The following is a 19,604-nucleotide window of genomic DNA, read 5'->3' as shown; positions in this document are numbered from 1 at the left end:
TACAGAAACGTCCACATTTGGTATGGCAAGATCTCTTAAAATTGATTTCTTTTTCTAACATTTAAACTTAGACCACATTATTAGATTACCCTTTGATTTTATGAGTACACATAAATTACAGCTTAATGATTTTTAATTTTTTGTGTGCATGTATTTACCCATAAGGAAGGTGACACCAGTGACAGTAACACCAGTGACAATTTTCATGAAAACTGCATTTTACAAAATGGCTGCTGCAAGGTATCAAACCACATGTTGTCAATCATGGTATACTCACTAAATTAAGTAGTTTAATCCATTTGTATTCTGTTTCTTTTACAATGCCCAAACAATAAAAGAGGTCATACCAGTGACTTCAACTAAAAGCTTCATATGAAATCATGAGATAAATGAGAAGATTTCTGATAATTGAAAAGAGACAGTGGACTTACCATGGGCTTCTCTTCATAGATCTCCAGGAAATTGGAAGATGGAAGTCGAGTGATGTCATCAGTGTGATTGTTATTTCAAAATAAGAGCTTTTTTGTTAAACGGTAACGCCAGTGAAACACCACTTGGTCCAGGGGACCACTACTTTCATTATATTTTTTATAATATTTATTTAGCATTTTGTTTTTTAATGTAATTTACATCATATATTTGATAGTTATGGACACATGGTTGTATTTTAAATGGAAGAAAACACTGTTTTTGACCTCAAAATAAAGCATTTTCCCTCTGTACATGACTGTGGGGACGAGCACTTCTGTGGTGCTTGGAATTCTAATTAATTAATAAAAATCAAATATTGCCACATTGATGGCTCAAGAAAGTGTAATTGTTCAAATAACATATTGTTTCATTTTAAAATATAAAAAAATGTAAACCTAAAGTGTAATATTTTTGTAAAGGCTAGGGACAGAAAAATGGACATTTCCGTAGAATGACCCGGATACGTTATGCGCACATAAATACAGCGAAATTTTTGTCATACTGTACTAGTGCTTGCATAGACTACTCGAGCGCTGTTCGAAACAATCGACTACTCCAGCATGCATTAACCATAATGCATACAAAGTGTTTGCAAGTACGACGTGAATTTTAGAATTACAATATTGCGTGGAGCTATTGCTTTCTATGACCTTATCTATGTTGCATGTAAAAATAAAATATGTAATGTAATAATTAGGGTTGTGCCTGAAGCCAAATACCTTATTTTGAATGTCTCGGATGGCTTAAAAAACGAATAATGGACAAGGAAAAATTCTTTCTGAATACTCGATGAAGCTGACACAGTCTGGTGTTTGCTAGATAACATTTGAGTCAGGGGATCAGCGCAATATTATACAGAGAGCTCTAAAGTCACGAGTGTGTAAACTTTATGAGTGAAAAGAGCGCAAATCAAACGCAACATTACTGATGTCTCTCTGTGCATCTCTCAGAAATCAGAGCTTGGAAAGAGTAATATCACCTATGTCTTAATGCAATGATAGAGAACTAACTACAGATAGAATTTCCCTCCTGGTAAAAGGTCTATGACGTTCACTTTAAACTTACAGACTTCAAATTCAGCAAACCGCTGTACGCTGGTCTTTCTAATGGTATGGTATCAGGGTCCAAGCTTGTTCAACTTCTTCTCTCTGTCTTCCTTAAGTATGTTGCTCAACACAGTATAGCTATTACTTTGTAAAAATTAAAAAAATTAAAAGAAAATAAAAAAATTAAAATTCACTATTGGCACACATTTCAGTAAGTAAAGGTCAGAGTGTGCACTCGCTGAATGAATTCTGCTCACTCAGGAATTTTCTAATCAAAAACAGATAAGTGCAGATGTGAGTTCTTGTAGCTAACTTTACACAATGATTACAAAACTTGTCTAATTAAAAAAGAAAAACGATTTTATTTAAATGGGTGCTTTTTGGCATTTTTTTTACTTTTTCAGCTTTAGTTAGGTGTAATGTTACTGTCTGAGAATAAAAAAGATCTGCAAGGTTACAAAGTTATCTTCCAGATATATTATGAAATCACACTGTCACTTATTTAAATAAATCCCACTCATGAATACACCAAAAAAGGGGCCAGGTCGAATGAGCTGCAAAAGAGAAGATGAAGAAGAATATGGAAGGCAGAGAGGGCCAGATGTCTTTACACAGAACCCGTTGAAATTTGACCATGTCAACATGCACTGTTTCCCTGCTTTAATGCAACAACATGCATGCCAGCCAATTAAACTAATGTATTTCAGAGTACATTTGCATATATGACACAATAGTACATTGTTTATACTTATCTAAATATCAGATGTGATGTTTATTCGGTGCCACAATAAACTAAAGAAAGGATTAATGCGTGGGTAAATCTAGAGGAAAATCTGCTTTAAAAAGTATTACATGTTCAAACAGAGCCAAAATGTGTGTGAATGGGTTCATCATCTTAATATGTTAAACTGGACCCCTTTAACAAAAAATAACTCTGATGTATAAATAAATCTCTGTGTGCCAAATGACCTAAATGATGCCCCTTCAGGAGTGTGGGATCTCAGTATTTCGGGGTATATTTGTTTTTAATGATAAGTCAATATTTTGCTGAATGTGTTTTTGTGTTGGTATCTTGGGTGGTCTAGGCCTGTCAAAGATAAATCAGTAAAACCACCTGTAGGTGGCAACAAATTCCGGTTTTAATAAATTACTTATTGAATCATTCAAACGACTTAACAACAGACAATTTAATTAGAAATGAAGCAAGTGGTGTGTTTATGAAAGGATCATTGAATGATTGGCTTGATTCGTTCAAAAACAGATTCATTCAGGAACCAAACACCACAGTGTTGCTCTGAGATGCACAACAGTTCTGCTGTGGCTTTGTTTGCAACTGTTTCGCTTGCAAAACTGAAAAAAATAAAATAAAATAAAATAATAATAATAAAAAAAATATCACTCAATTAACTTCTTGATTGTTGAGTAGTCATATAGTCATAGACTGAAAAATAACACACTTGCTTGTGTGAGATTATTTATATTTTATCAATATAAAAATCAGATATCTCAAGAAGGTTTTACAGAGGTGATGGTTTTTGTCGTTTTTCGATAAGTGGGATGCCATGCCCCTTTGGGTTCTCAGAGTTGTTGACAAGTGCACATTTGCTCCAATCTCCCTTTTGGGAGCTGGAGTTTTGAGGAACAACCTATTCTCAGAAATGTTTGATTTAGTGAATCACGTGACCATGGAACTTGGCCCACTGTGGTCACCAGCATGTCCTGATATAATGGTCGCTAGTCCCCTTCCTGTCCTGTGGTTTCTGCACCACTGCCAGTTTACAACAGAGCCACCACACCAGAGCCTGTTCACAAGATGGCCATCAGAACATAGTCTACAGCCATCATGACTGCCATCTCAGTGTTTCCAGTCATCATGAACGATGCACTTGAAGCTAGTAAGGCAGTGCAGAGGCAACCCAGACTGATGTCTGCAAAGGCATCACGGTGCCCTCAGCGTTCCAGCGATCTCTGAGGATTTGCCATCCGTTCCTGCCCTTCCAGTGATGGTGGTTGCCATTTTGTGTGTCTGGGCTATACATATGTCTGAGGCGGCAGTGTCTGCTTCAGTCCATGAGACCGCTCCAGTCTATGAATCCTTTCCAGAGCTCACTCAAGCCTTAGAGATTGTGTGTGTGCATCTATGGGACCATAACGTAAGATACAAGATAATGGAGCCTTTTATACATTTTCGTGTTTCTTTAGAAATAATTAATGGACAAATGGAGTCTTTACATGCCTCAGATGTAAAGTTATTCTCTGCCAAAATGAATGGGAGTCAATGGAATGCTAACAGCAGGTGGGGGTCCGCTAGCCAATGGTGGCACCCAGGGGTGCTTCAAAAAAATATGAAACCCTGCCCCCATGCTGTGGAGGGATGAACTTCAGTGAACGAGAAATATGAGTCAGTGGATTACCTGAACGTGAACGATTTGTTCACCTAAAAGATTCGTTCACGGACGAACCATCACTAGTGCAATTTCATATAGCCTATATTAAATATTTGGAATATATATTTTCATATTTTATTAGGGTCTTTGATAAGGATACAATACGAAGGTCTAAGTAACAACGTATCTTCCGTGATGTCCCCGAAGTGCGGGTCGTGGTGGGTAAAGAAATTTTACTTTATTTGCGGGGTTGGCTGGGGCGGGCCAAATCATTTCATAAAAGCGGGACCCTCGGGTTGGAAAAAAACCCGACCCGCGCATCACTAGGCTGCATGTGTGAGCACAAGTGATACTGTGGCTGCTGGTCCACGACTGTAGAAAAAGATGACGCTCATTAAAGCTCACTGGCTGAGTTTTCTCCTCTGAAAGAAAAGGTTGCACAACTGACAGAATAAGTTACAATATCTGAGATATTGCTGCTAAATTTTATTTGCTTTTTTTTTTTTTACTTGAATGCCATTGCTTAAATTGATATTATTTATCTTTTGACATTTAATCTTCTGAGTTCAGAAACATTGTTTAATATAATCGCTGTTCATATTTTTATGCTAAATTTATTCTTTCTTTACCTTGAATGTCATTGCTCTAATTTATTTTTTATATTTTGATATTTCATATTTTGTTCAAATGTTTAATATATCTGCTGTTCATATGTTCATTTATTAGTGTGTTATATGATTAGAATGTTGTCCCGGTTTTAAAATAAAGCCCAGCAATGATATTTGAGAGTGTATTTTCCCTTTTCAGGAAAAGTATCGAAAAAGTATCGAAATTGCAATTCTTGACTAGGTATTGGTATCGAAACAATAATTTTGGTATCGTGACAACACAAAAGTGTGTACATGTTTTTCTACACTGGTGGGGACTTAAAAACCTGAATACACATCAACTCATGGGGAATAAATTGAGGTCAACAATGAGTCGCACACCAGAAAATGCTCCTTAGCAATTTTAATGATTGCTCACCACGTGTAGCGTTTCGGGCCCAAGCCCTTCATCAGACATGAAAACAAGTGGGGAGACACACCTCCATATATACAGCCATGCATGATCACATGATCACATACATCCATGATTAATCACATGACCAATCAAGTTAAATTGCAATTATATCAGGAAAACAGATTAAAATATATATATATATATATATATATATATATATATATATATATATACCGACATTTGTAATACAAAAATATATTAAGTGGCTAAGAGAAGGCCTGCAGTGCTTAAAGCATAGCCTAGAAAGTTTTTTAAAAATGTCTCTACCCCTGTAGGCAGTCGTGATAGATGAGCAAGAATGTAGATACATAAGGGGTACCACAAAAGTGTGTTACATATATCAAATATCAAGTCAGCAAAACGATAACACAACATTTACAATATTAACACAATTACAGGAGTTATTTACAGAAATGGCCTCAGGTCAAAGTCTTCATTCAACCCTTTTGGAGCTAAAGTGTCCTGAGACTCAGTTAAAACGGTTCTGAGACTCAGTTAAAACAGTTCCACAAGTTTATCAATGCTAACAGTTGCCATTTGAAATTCACAATGGAATATGACAAGCACTGGATGAACTTTTTAGATATCCTTGTTTACAGAGACTTGAATAGACTGGGATCCAACCTGTACCGAAAAAGCACTGACAAAAATTATATTCTTTATGGACATTCTTTTCACCCTATTCCACTCAAGAGGAGTCTGCCTTTGTCTCAGTTCAGAAGCGTTCGCCGGATCTTTAGTTCTGATAGTGATTACCAAGCCCAGGCAGCTGATTTAGTTAATACAAACATGAATGGATTACCCAAGCACGTAATCGCTTTGAAAATATATCGCAAACTGATTGTCTCAGCATAATCAGATTCAGAACTTCTGAGTCTAGAGTTAACTGTTTTGTCCAATACTCGCCTCTTGGCAGAGATTTCGATTCCATCATTAAAAAACATTGGCACATTATTGACTCTGATCCAGCACTTAAATGCTACACCACATCACCCCGCATTGTGTACAAGAGAGCACCTAATCTCAAAAACATGTTGGTGAGAGCGCATCTTCCACCATTGACTCCACCACATTTTTTGCAGTCTATTCCCTTTGGGAATTACAGATGTGGTAACTGCCCTCAATGCAACTTCACACATAAAACTACCACCTTCAATCACCCACGCACAGGAAAACTCTATGACATCAAAGTGTGATCACCTGTAACACGAAGAATGTTATCTATTTACTTAAATGCCCATGCGGCTTGGCCTATGTTGGTAAAACAACCAGGCCACTAAAAACAAGAATCTCAGAACACAGATCAAATATTCGTAACCATGCCATCAAAAGCCCAGTAGCGGTGCATTTTTCACAAGCCTCTCATAACGTTTCCTCTCTCAGATATTGCACCATTGAACTTGTGAAACAGCCCTCCCGCGGAGGAGATGTTACTTGTCTGCTACTCAAAAGAGAAGCACTCTGGATCTATACCCTGGACACTTTAGCTCCAAAAGGGTTGAATGAAGACTTTGACCTGAGGCCATTTCTGTAAATAACTCCTGTAATTGTGTTAATATTGTAAATGTTGTGTTATCGTTTTGCTGACTTGATATTTGATATATGTAACACACTTTTGTGGTACCCCTTATGTATCTACATTCTTGCTCATCTATCACGACTGCCTACAGGGGTAGAGACATTTTTAAAAAACTTTCTAGGCTATGCTTTAAGCACTGCAGGCCTTCTCTTAGCCACTTAAAATATTTTTGTATTACAAATGTCGGTATATATATATATATTTTTTTTTTTTTTATCTGTTTTCCTGATATAATTGCAATTTAACTTGATTGGTCATGTGATTAATCATGGATGTATGTGATCATGTGATCATGCATGGCTGTATATATGGAGGTGTGTCTCCCCACTTGTTTTCATGTCTGATGAAGGGCTTGGGCCCGAAACGTTACACGTGGTGAGCAATCATTAAAATTGCAGTATTTTCTGGTGTGCGACTCATTGTTTACCTTTGCAACTACTTGTCTGCCCAGCACCCAGTTTTATTGTTTTGGATGTGCGTGCTGTACCTTTGAATAAATTGAGGTCCCATTTGTTACAGAAGCTTATAAATCATACAGAATGAGTTTTGAGATGGTTTAAATTTTAACATTACAGTCAACTTATAAATAACATGAATATAAGTTTTTTTCGTAGCCCCATATTAAAATCAGTATAACACACTTTTTATTTATGTGAGAATCAAGTGCCTTCAGTGTGGTACTTTATATACTCACATCATATTTGTAGGGTACAAGCTCAAAATACAAACTCCAGGCTAAAACATTTCATTACAATTAAACACCACGAAAACCCATCACCTAAATTAAACTAATATCTTACAGTATATTAAATATACAGTGTAAATATACAGTATATAAAATTGAAGAGTTTTGGGGAGGGAATCATCTTTCAGCAGTGTCTAGATGATGTATTCTCCACTTCTGCATAACAGGTATGTGCACACTTCATACTCTTTTGCTTACTTATGCATTCCAGATACTCTCTCAGTGCTAGAGCTATTTCTTCTTCATTGGTATAGTTTTCCTTAAGAGCTATCCAGAATGATACTTTGTCAGAAATCACATACTTTTAGAATACGTATTTAATTATCTTGACTATTAATTGTGTTTTAGGTTTTGTTAGTCTGTTTGCTTGTCAGATTTGCAGAGTTTCACACAGAACAGAAGTTCAATATATAGCTTGATTTTCAGTAAACTAATCAAGGGTCTGAATATCTCTTAAAGTCACTGTATATAAAATGTGTATATTAAATTGTAATAATCTATAAATGGTTTATTGGAAATATTAGGCTTAGATGTGCATTTGGGAATCAAAACCTTATTCGATGCCTTTAGCTTTTAACTCATCCTTTACTCTCTTCAGATAGTCAGGGTCTGGATAGCCATAACTGTGGACAAAAGAATAGATATACTAGTAATAATAGATATACGAGTTCAAAAACACTTTTTTTTTTACATGAATCCCTAATAAATGTTATGCTTGATTTCTGGTTTTTCCAAACATGATAGAAAACTGAAAGCAAACTTTATATGAACACATACCTTTCAGGCCCACCATTTTTATTGGTCTTATGATGAACATCATTCCAGGTGACGATATTATCTATGCCAGAAGTTGTAGATCTCCCAACAGTAAAGATCAGTTTTTGTTCAAAAGCCTTGCGCAGCAGTGCGAGTACTTCATTTCCTTCACGATTGTCTGGCAGGTACGCATGACGAGTTGCCCCACGAAAAGGCTTTCCTGGGTTTGGATGCTTCGCCTAAAATTGTTTTTTTAAAGATTAAAACTATGTTAAAACAGAAATGGACCTACAGTACAAGGATGTCACAGATATCATAGATATTTCTGGTTTAATAATAACAGCGAATTGAGAGAACTGTAGAAACTATTTATACTTTTTATTGTCTGTTTGTGCTTTCATTGTTTTTTCTACAGTTTGTGTGCTTCCTCAACAGCAGGGGTGTCCAGTTCTGTTTCTGGAGGGACCGTGTCCTGCAGAGTTTAGCTCCAACTTGCTACAACACACTTGAACTTTTTAGTAATTCTGAAGATCTTGATTAGCTGTTTCAGGTGTGTTTAACTAAAGTTGCTAAACTCTACAGGACAATGGCCCTCAGAGTTGACATCCCTGGAGCACACAGTCTGTAGACCAGGGGTGACCAGTCCTGTTCCTGGAGATCGACCTACCTGCAGTGTTCAGCTCCAGCCATCATTAATCACACCTATAGCAACTAATTAAGGTCTTCAGGCTCACTTAAACACAAAGGCAGGTGTGTTTGATTAGACTTTACAGGACAGTTAATCACCAAGAGCAGGGTTAGGCACCCCTGCTATAGGCCTTGAGCAAAGTGCTTTGATTTGATTGTTACATACTCTTACCGTTTGAATACCACTGGGTATGTCATAGATGATTTCAATAGTGCCACAGTCTAGATATCCAGGGAGACTTGGATATTTGCTCCTTTTTACTTGTATTGTTCCATCTGGTTGGTTCCCCTCCAATTTCCCAAACACTTTTTTACACACAGGACAGATGGATCCCAGACTCTCCATTGACAGCCTTATACATTCCTGACAGAATTCATGCCCACATTTCAGTTTTTTCTTGTTGGTGAAGCTGTCCATACAAATAGCACATGTCTCCTCTTCATCATGAACACTTTTACTGTCATGTATAGAATTTCCTTTTAAATCTTCATTGAAATCAGTATCTGCTTCACTTCGTCTTCTAAAATTCACTTCCTTATCCCATTCTGCTCCACCCACTGCTCCTGGTCCATAATCAGGCTTCTCTCTTTTAATCAAGTCTGTAATTTTATTTGGTCCATAGAACAGGCGGTTACTGGCAGACATGGTCAACATCAACTTTGCCTCCTCAGACTGAATGGTACGAATTGCCTGCTTCACAATATCTAAATTCATGTCATTATGATTGATGGCAGCATCACTAGAATTAACCACACAATCACTGACAAGTTTCTGAAAGTCCTCGGAGGCTTTGGAGACTGAATCACTGCTTGATCTCTGGGTGGATCTGAATGAGACTGACACTTCTGCCTGCATACTGACTCCATGTTGTTCCTCGATTTTCTCTACCTCCTTTCTGTAAGCATGAAGAATGTACCAGAACTGATGGGGGGGGAGAGTGAGTCCAGCTGAGGTATCGGGGGTCCTTTTAAATGTTTGTGTGATCTCAGCATCATCTGAAGCTCTGTTAGTTGCAACAACATCCTCACTATTGTCTGTGTCTTCTGATACAGCTGAAGTCACAGGTTTGGTTTTGTTCACCTAAAAACATATGATGGGATTACATTTAAGAGTTTTTTCCCCTGAAGATAACTGAATTAATACAAAATTATTGCTGCTGGCCATAGATGAGTACTACTGTACTGAGAGTCTGAACTGAAATAGTTGAACAGTTACTGGTGTGTATTGTAGTAGGTCCATCAGTTTTCTTTATGGTTATAAGTTATGCATATACTCTCAGCATTTGAAAGCTTAAAAACAGATGAATAAAGTGATGAGATGATTGTGCCTTAATTCTAGATAAAGCAAGCATGATACCTTTGATGATGGAGCTTTGTTCTCCTCCAGCAGGGTCTTTAGGTCAGTCACAGAATGTGCTTCATCCAGATAAATCTGTGCAGCCACTTCCTTATCTCCTTTAACTTTACCATCCTTAATATTTTTAAAGTGTAGAGGTGCAGTCCTGTGACATTTTAAAACCTTTAGAGCTACAGGAAAGAAAAAAAAGAGTGCATTTAGTACACAGCCGTTGTTTCTTTGCATGACAGATGAACACATCTTCACATATATTACTCAAAAGTAAAAGAAAACATACTGGATAAGAGTGACACTCCACTTTACTACTTTACTCATTATTTCTAAAATAAATCTTCTCTTCTGTTTATTACCCCAACACTGGTATTTGCTCTTCTGTATTAATATGTACAAATACTGTATGTATTTTAGCTATTTCAGATACTAGCATCCATGAGATTTAAATTGAAAAATGTATTGTATATATGATATTATCTCACCTGTTGATGGTGTAATCTGCACCTCTGCACAGGATTGATCATCCATGAGTTTAATGCTGTGGACTGATGGTCTTCCTTCCAGTCTGGACACCCAGCTCTGAAGAGCTTTCTGTAATCTTGCTCTCCATCTCTCTGGAAATGGTTCTGTCCAGTCCACTTTGATTTTAAATTTAGCAATATCCAGTGGTGCTGAGGGTTGTGGCATTTCATCACCAGCTGTGTAAATGTCCTGTTAGAGGAAAAACAGTTATGAATGCACGCTCTGAATTTCCATGGTTGAAATTGCTCGTATTATTAGAGCATTTTATTTATTACTAGTCATTTGTATTTCCAAAGTCACAAATGGTTGCAGACTGTAGTAATAAAGAAAATCAGACACAGAAGTAAATCCGCGGTTTTTAAAATACTGAGGGAGGGAATAATCTTGTGAGTCTGAACTCCAAACTTGTGTGAATGGTATGCTTATATCAGATAAACACCAAACAACAGATATAAAGTCTGGGAGCAAAAATATGAAAAAAATTATGTTTCAATTTACCAGTAAAATAGGTGTTTGATAAATATCACAAATGTAAGTATTGTAATGAAACAATCCATTTTCATTTGAACTATTTGCCATTTATTAATTCATGAATATGGTATCACTGCTATTCAGGAAAGATAACGGTGCTCTATTTAATCTATTGCTCTAGTCTTTAATCAGTACCTCCTCTGACAGCAAGTGTGGCCGATACAAGTTTAGATGCATCATGTCATCCAGAGATGGTCCAGCATCTTGACCCTCAGTGCCTGCTGTATACAAGTCCTAACATTAAAAAAAAAAAAATTAGACACTGTCTTTTAAAAAAATTATAACACTATATATTTCAACTAAGTATATCTGGATAAGATGTCCTTCAAACTTTGTTCGTACTGTAGGATGTACTGTAAATACAACAGACTGCAGTCTATTGCAATTTTCTATTGTTTAACTTATGACACAAATAATAAATACAGTCAGCTATATACTGTGGATGAGGTTTAGAGCGAGAAAAAAACAAATCTTAGTTCCCACTAGAGGTCTTCACAGTGCACCCGAGACCCGTCGACCCAGGACCCGACCCGGGACCCGTACGGGTTTGGGTCTATATTTTAAATGATAAGCCGGGTCCGGGTCGGGTCCGAATCTATTACCTCGGGTCCCGGGTCTGTTTAACATTGTGTGTAATACCCGTGCGATCGGAGTCATCGGACTCGGAGAACAACCGGCCGTGATCAAAGACTGCTTGTGTTTTTTGTAACTTGCAACTTGTAAAATTAGGAAAAGAAAAGAGTGAGCCAAAAAAAAGTGATCTCTCTCTCTCTCTCTCTGCTTTTAGAAGCAGAGCGCGCAGACTCAGAGTTAATACAAGTGCACGCATGGTATTAATGCTTGCAGACATGACACTCATATTTAATATATTTCAAATCAGCAACACAATCTGAGCTGTCACATTAATGTTTTCTATGACGCTCAAATTGCGTTAAAGCATTTTAGGTTGATACAGCTAGCACGCATGTGCAGTCTCGAGCGCATTTCATGTTTCTATGGCAACCAGTGAGGGACACCTCGACCGCCAAACCGCGTTTTACATTTTCTCCCATTTTTATAATATTATAAATGAAACGTTTAATCTTAAAGTTTTAGTGGGCAGATTCAGACTCGATGCAGAGCAGAGAGCACAAGAGATCAGATGATAGCAAATAAATAACGTCAGCGGCCATGGCATTGCACGAGCGATCGTTATTATAGTTCAAAAGGGCAAACAGTCGAAGTTATTATGTAAGAATGTACATGTGCACAGTAGCAGTTGTCATCCGTCACCGTGACATCAAGTGTACTTTTGAAGCTGAAATAATGAGTGGATTCAGCTTGGACTTGGAGTAACGAGAGGAATAACATGAATAACTTTCTTGTCGGAGGATTGTAATGCATCACAGGCAGTCAGGGACAAGGAAGAGAGACTACGGCTCTTTAAATTAGGTAAGACAAAAAGTTGTATTTTTCGCAACAGGTTTATTGACTTGTAATAGCAATTTATGGTGGAATATGTGACAGTTGGGTCAAGTCGGGTCTGTGTCTTCCCGTCGGGTTCGGGTCCAGATTTCAAATAATATACGGGTCCGGGTCGGGTCCAGGTAGGCATTTCTCGGATCTACACGGGTCCGGGTCCAGCTTTTGAAATATTAGACGGGTCCGGGTCGGTTCGGTGTAGTACATTACGGGTCTCTTTCGGGTTCGGGCATGAATATTTGGACCAGTGAAGACCTCTAGTTCCCACATTTACCCATTTGTTCTAAAGGGGGCAAAATTATGTAAAATGCATACCTAAACATTGTTGCTTGTTTTGCACATCAAGTATAGAAATCAATCCAAAAAACTGAAAGAATAAGCTAAAATGACAATGTATCCTGTTTTAATTGTAATACAGCAATAGCAATATATATTTTTTTAATTGATTGCCACAAACCAACCACTATTCTCAATATGTTACTATTTAATGGGAGCTAAAAAACAAAAACTTACTAATTTACTAACAAATGGTGAATATGTTTACCTGCATCCAAATTATCTGTTGGTAATCGAATTAATGGCTCAATTGGAGCATTTTTGAGGGGCTCTGAAGCACACACTGTTTCACCTACAGTCACCACAATTCAAACACATATAGAGCTCAGCAGCCCGGGAGGCAGACACACTCTTGCAGTTTACATCTAGATTAAAGACCCATCTCTTTAACCTGGCTTACACATAACACACTAATGTGCTTCTAATATCCAAATCCGTTATAGGATTTGTAGGCTGTATTAATTAAAGCTAATATTAGTCTGTTTCTCTCTTATTCCGAGGTCACCGTAGCCACCAGATCCAGTACGTATCCAGACCAGATGGTGGATCAGCACCTAGAAAGGACCTCTACATCCCTGAAAGACAGCGGAGACCAGGACAACTAGAGCCCCAGATACAGATCCCCTGTAAAGACCTTGTCTTAGAGGACCACCAGGACAAGACCACAGGAAACAGATGATTCTTCTGCACAATCTGACTTTGCTGCAGCCTGGAATTGAACTACTGGTTTCGTCTGGTCAGAGGAGAACTGGTCCCCCAACTGAGCCTGGTTTCTCCCAAGGTTTTTTTCTCCATTCTGTCACCGATGGAGTTTCGGTTCCTTGCCGCTGTCACCTCTGGCTTGCTTAGTTGGGGACACTTCATCTACAGCGATATCGTTGACTTGATTGCAAATAAATGCACAGACACTATTTAACTGAACAGAGATGACATAACTGAATTCAATGATGAACTGCCTTTAACTATCATTTTGCATTATTGACACACTGTTTTCCTAATGAATGTTGTTCAGTTGCTTTGACGCACTTTTTTGTTTAAAGCGCTATATAAATAAAGGTGACTTGACTTGACTTGATGTCTTGTGAGTATGGTAGCATGTTACTTCAGGAAAATGACCAAGTTTATTATATTTATCTTAAGCTCAGCAGCCCAGACAACTCTTATCCTGACACACATCAGCATTATTGATGATTAGAAACTGGTAAAAGCTCATATATGGGTGTGGAGCAGACGCTCTATAGCGCCACCTTTTGACAAAAGTAAGGGGGTTAGTTTTAGCTACAGTCACCAAACTCGGTACATATATTTTTCTCATCAAGCTGGAAAACTTTCTAATTTAGTCATTAGCTCCGACCAACAGGAAGCCAGCTATTTTGGTTTGAATGTGGATATTTGTTTTTTTTAATTCAGGATGTGCATTATTGCATACTTCTCATAGGAGAAGCATTCTATTCATACGAAACTTTGTCAACGAGATGCCAAACTTAAGATGCTTAACTATGAACAGTTTTTGGATATCTTGAAAGGTTTTGCCATGGCAATTAATTAAAATAAACGAAAGAAAAAAAAGTAATTTGTCTTATATCTTTAAAGTGCATTGTCCCAGCTCCTCAAAACTTTTCACATATGAAGAACAAGTCATTCTTAAGAATGCTTAGTTTCATGAATTTGTAATGCTCTGGGGCCTAGCAGCAATAAAAAATAATAGGCATTTCAGCTGACAGATGAAGGCTGTATTACTAACGTTGTCCACTAGACAACCTTAGTAGGGTAAGAAATCTTTTTAGTCTTTTCTCTTAGTTCTCATTAGTTTCATAGATCATTAAAAGTTTGATATAGCTTTATCTTTGTGTGTATCTGTTTCACAGTCTTGATGTTCCAGAGTAACTTTTTCATTGCTGTCACCCTAACAACCACATTCTTCAAACCACCGGGGTTTTAGGAGCATCTAAGCTTCTAAAATGGTGCTTTGAGAAGTCATAGATCCTCTTCTGACTATTATTAATTCCTCATTGTCATTAGGATATGTCCCCAAAACCTTCAAACTGGCTGTTATTAAACCTCTTATCAAAAAACCACAACCTGACCCCAAAGAACTAGTTAATTACTGACCGATCTCAAATCTCCCTTTTCTGTCCAAGATACTAGAAAAGGTGGTATCCTCACAATTATATTCCTTCTTAGAGAAAAATGGTATATGTGAGGATTTCCAGTCAGGATTTAGACCGTGTCATAGTACTGAGACTGCTCTCCTAAGAGTTACAAATGATCTGCTCTTATCATCTGATCGTGGTTGTATCTCTCTATTAGTGCTATTTGATCTTAGTGCTGTGTTCGACACTATTGACCACAACATTCTTTTGCATAGACTAAAAAACTTTGTTGGCATTAATGGAAGTGCATTAGCATGGTTTAAATCGTATTTTTATGATCTCCATCAATTCGTATCAGTAAATGAAGAGGTATCATATCGATAACAAGCGCAGTGTGGAGTACATCAAGGCTCAGTACTAGGGCTGTTACTTTTCACGCTTTATATGTTACCCTCGGGAGATATCATCAGGAAACATGGTGTTAGCTTTCACTGTTACGCTGATGATACTCAGCTCTATATTTCTTCGCAGCCCGGTGAAACACACCAAATTGAAACGGAATGCATGGTCGATATAAAAAACTGGATGACGAGTAATTTTAATTTCAGGTGAAAGGTGTTAATTATAGGACCTAATAACTCTGCATGTAATAACCTAGAACACTGTCTAAGACTTGATGGCTGCTCTGTCAATTCTTCGTCATCAGTTAACAACCTAGGTGTGCTATTTGATCGCAATCTTTCCTAAGAAAGCCATTGTAATGCTATTGTAATGCTTTATTGGGTGGTTGTTCTGCACACTTAATAAACAAACTACAGCTAGTCCAAAATGCAGCAGCAAGAGTTCTTACTAGAACCAGGAAGTATGACCATATTAGCCCGGTCCTGTCAACACTGCACTGGCACCTTATCAAACATCGTATAGATTTTAAAATATTGCTTATTACTTATAAAGCCCTGAATGGTTTAGCACCTCAGTATTTGAATGAGCTCTTGTTACATTATAATCCTCTACGTCCGCTACGTTCTCAAAACTCAACTTGATAATACCTAGAATATCAAAATCAACTGCGGGCGACAAATCCTTTTCTTATTTAGTGCCTAAACTCTGGAATAACCTACCTAACATTGTTCGGGAGGCAGACACACTCTTGCAGTTTACATCTAGATTAAAGACCCATCTCTTTAACCTGGCTTACACATAACACACTAATATGCTTCTAATATCCAAATCCGTTATAGGATTTGTAGGCTGTATTAATTAAAGCTAATATTAGTCTGTTTCTCTCTTATTCCGAGGTCACCGTAGCCACCAGATCCAGTCTGTGTCCAGATCAGAGGGTCACTGCAGTCACCCGGATCCAGTACGTGTCCAGACCAGATGCTGGATCAGCACCTAGAAAGGACCTCTACATCCCTGAAAGACAGCGGAGACCAGGACAACTAGAGCCCCAGATACAGATCCCCTGTAAAGACCTTGTCTCAGAGGACCACCAGGACAAGACCACAGGAAACAGATGATTCTTCTGCACAATCTGACTTTGCTGCAGCCTGGAATTGAACTACTGGTTTCGTCTGGTCAGAGGAGAACTGGTCCCCCAACTGAGCCTGGTTTCTCCCAAGGTTTTTTTCTCCATTCTGTCACCGATGGAGTTTCGGTTCCTTGCTGCTGTCGCCTCTGGCTTGCTTAGTTGGGGTCACTTCATCTACAGCGATATCGTTGACTTGATTGCAAATAAATGCACAGACACTATTTAAACTGAACAGAGATGACATCACTGAATTCAATGATGAACTGCCTTTAACTATCATTTTGCATTATTGACACACTGTTTTCCTAATGAATGTTGTTCAGTTGCTTTGACGCACTTTTTTGTTTAAAGCGCTATATAAATAAAGGTGACTTGACTTGACTTGATGTCTTGTGAGTATGGTAGCATGTTACTTCAGGAAAATGACCAAGTTTATTATATTTATCTTGAGCGCTCATCGAGTCAAAGGGCGTCTTTACAGTGCAGGATTTGCCTAGTCATAAAAACAGAGCATTGACATTTTATAAAAGAGTGAGAAGATCTGGCCTTCAATCAATCATATGAGGACGCAGTGTTTCTTATTAATTCTGTCATCATGTTTTCCAGTGTGGTCTTCAATCTTTAAATCCAATGTGTGTGTGTGTGTGTGTGTGTGAGAGAGAGAGAGAGAGAGACAGAGAGATATTAATTCTATACTCACACATTCGTCAATGTCCATTGCTTTGACGGTCCGTTCCTCAAAATGGCAACTGAAAGAAAACTTTAGCTTTAAGCAAATAATAGGGACGAGTCTTGTTTACTTCACACACACAGACACACACACACACACACACAAAACCCCCACATTGTCCTTAGAATAACTTCCTGCTACTGCTAATAAGATAATGTCGGTGTTGAATTGCACCCCACATTTGTTGTGAGTTCGCTTTGAATATAGAAATAACAGTGAAATAGATTTAGTTTCATTTTCATTATGTGAAGTGTATACATTTCTGTGAAGAAGAACGAAAAAAAAAACTTTTGAGCATTTCATTTAAATCTGATGCGTCTTGATTTCTGTCTTCACACATTATGCATGTATTTATTTTGTATTTTATTGCTATTCTTTAGACTGCAGACTTCGACTGTTGACGGTAAAAGTCGAGGACAATATCATTATTACTCACAGCGCATTTCGAGAATATAGTTCATAATACTGTCGACAATATCACCGACACACAAAGAAGTACAAAACTGTCTCTTAATCTTGTACTTACCGAGAACTGTGAGCTGAAGATGTCAACCTTCAGTTCAACTGTTTTTAGAAAAACAAACGAAAACGAAACTCATGAGGCAGCAAACAACACGTCTGAAAAAAACTATCCAGGTTTTGATTAAAAAGAGGACCCTGTGAATCTGTGTGTAATATATTTGTACAGGGACGTCAGTGTGCTCACGGATGTCTCAAAGACCCCCAAATATGGAAGCAGATTAGTCTCAAATGCAATTTACGCAAAAAACATGATTCACACATGCGTAGACAATTTTACATGCATGAAACCTAATTCACGTACACACAAAAAATATCCACGTGCGTGAAAAAAAAAAATATATTCACAAAAAGCAATTCACATGCGCAAAATAAAATTATATACTCGTAAAATACATTTCACAAATGCAAAACACAATTCGTAGATATACAACTGTGCACAAAAACCTTTGAATGTTTAAAATGTATGAGTGTATCCTTGCATTTGAATGTGCAAATCGTGGCAGCATAACACTCGTAACACAGAGCAGTAGTACTCTTTAGCCAATCAGATTTAAGCTTATCAATCGACCAATCAGTATCACGTGAGGGCGGGCCTACCTGCATGTTACGTCATCAGCTTTCGACCAGTCCATGGCTGAGCAGAGGTAAGTGCAGTTAATCGTTCATTTCTGTTTAGAAGTTAGAGATCAGTTGAAGCAATAGTTTATTAACTGCTGTTTAGTCGAAATGTGAATATAAACATTTATTTTTAGTACTGATGGATTTTCATGTCCTGTCCACCACACATTCAACTGATGATTATGTATGTAATGACGTGCATATAGGAGACATGTTTTGATCTGCATATATTATGTAGTTTTATTGTTTCAGATTTCCAAGACAGATGATATATGAAGATGCAGACAACCAGTACTGTGATCTTACCATTTCTACTGTAATTCTTTATAAAAAGTCATGTTGCAAGCAATCCATTTTGACAGTTGTTTCAACAAGTGGTTGAAAGTGATGCATTGTTACTGTATTAATTTGTCTCCTGCGGACTATATGTACACGCTTTAGGAATAAAGCCTTGCTATGCATGCATTATTAAATGTTCTTGTAAGAATTAAAAGATTCAGACATAGTTCAATTTGTACACGTTTTATTAATTTGAAAGTTTCCGAATCATTTGGGAATAAAATATATAAAATGACTTGATCATGATTAATGTTCCTGTTACATATGATCATGAACTGACAGTCTAAACTGTGAAGCACAATATTCAGTACAGAGAAATATACGTCTCTTCAGGAGTTGTGAGATCCATTCAGAGTGTACTTTGCTTTTAAAGTATATAAATATAATTGCAATACATCAAGTGAAAAGTTAAAAAATGAATTGTGTTCAGTCCGGTCATCAGTAGACCTCTCTGTTAGGACATATAAGATTGTGTCCTGATATTTAAAGTACTAAAACCCTATAGTACAAGAGGTGCAGACAGAGGATGTGGGAAATTAAGTGATGGTATTTGAATAGAGTTTACTGAGTAATCTTAGTCGCATAATCTTAATTGCCTCTCTATGATAAGTACCTTTGTCTTATCAGCATAAAATCAGATTTGCCTATTTTACTAGGCAAAGTAAAATGAATGCTTCACAATATTGTCCTGTGAGACCTTAAGATGACAATAAAAACCTTATTTAAAAACCTTGACATTACAATACAGCATAAGGAAATTAATGTTGAATATATTGGTAACAGTCTACAATAACTAGTTAACATTAGTTCATGTATTAAATAACCATGAGCAATACA

At 37.3% G+C, this 19,604-nt stretch overlaps 1 protein-coding gene across 1 annotated transcript; it reads right to left on the bottom strand.

Moving 5' to 3' along the window:
- Nucleotides 1–7,408: 7,408 nt before the first annotated feature.
- dtx3lb.3 (deltex E3 ubiquitin ligase 3L b, tandem duplicate 3) lies at nt 7,409–17,911 on the bottom strand. The gene is made up of 8 exons (XM_059528946.1): nt 17,815–17,911; nt 17,259–17,307; nt 11,273–11,371; nt 10,567–10,795; nt 10,091–10,260; nt 8,906–9,814; nt 8,068–8,285; nt 7,409–7,913 (listed from the first exon to the last, which is right to left on the bottom strand). Exons 2-8 carry the CDS (start codon nt 17,274–17,276, stop codon nt 7,844–7,846), a joined length of 1,713 nt encoding a protein of 570 aa, XP_059384929.1. The 5' UTR covers nt 17,277–17,307; nt 17,815–17,911; the 3' UTR covers nt 7,409–7,843.
- Between the last annotated feature and the right edge of the window lie 1,693 nt (nt 17,912–19,604).

The sequence above is a fragment of the Carassius carassius genome, chromosome 38, assembly GCF_963082965.1.
Source record: "Carassius carassius chromosome 38, fCarCar2.1, whole genome shotgun sequence".
Lineage (NCBI taxonomy): Eukaryota > Metazoa > Chordata > Actinopteri > Cypriniformes > Cyprinidae > Carassius > Carassius carassius.
Note: the sequence above shows the minus strand (reverse complement) of the source record. Positions and strands in the feature narration are given on the sequence as shown.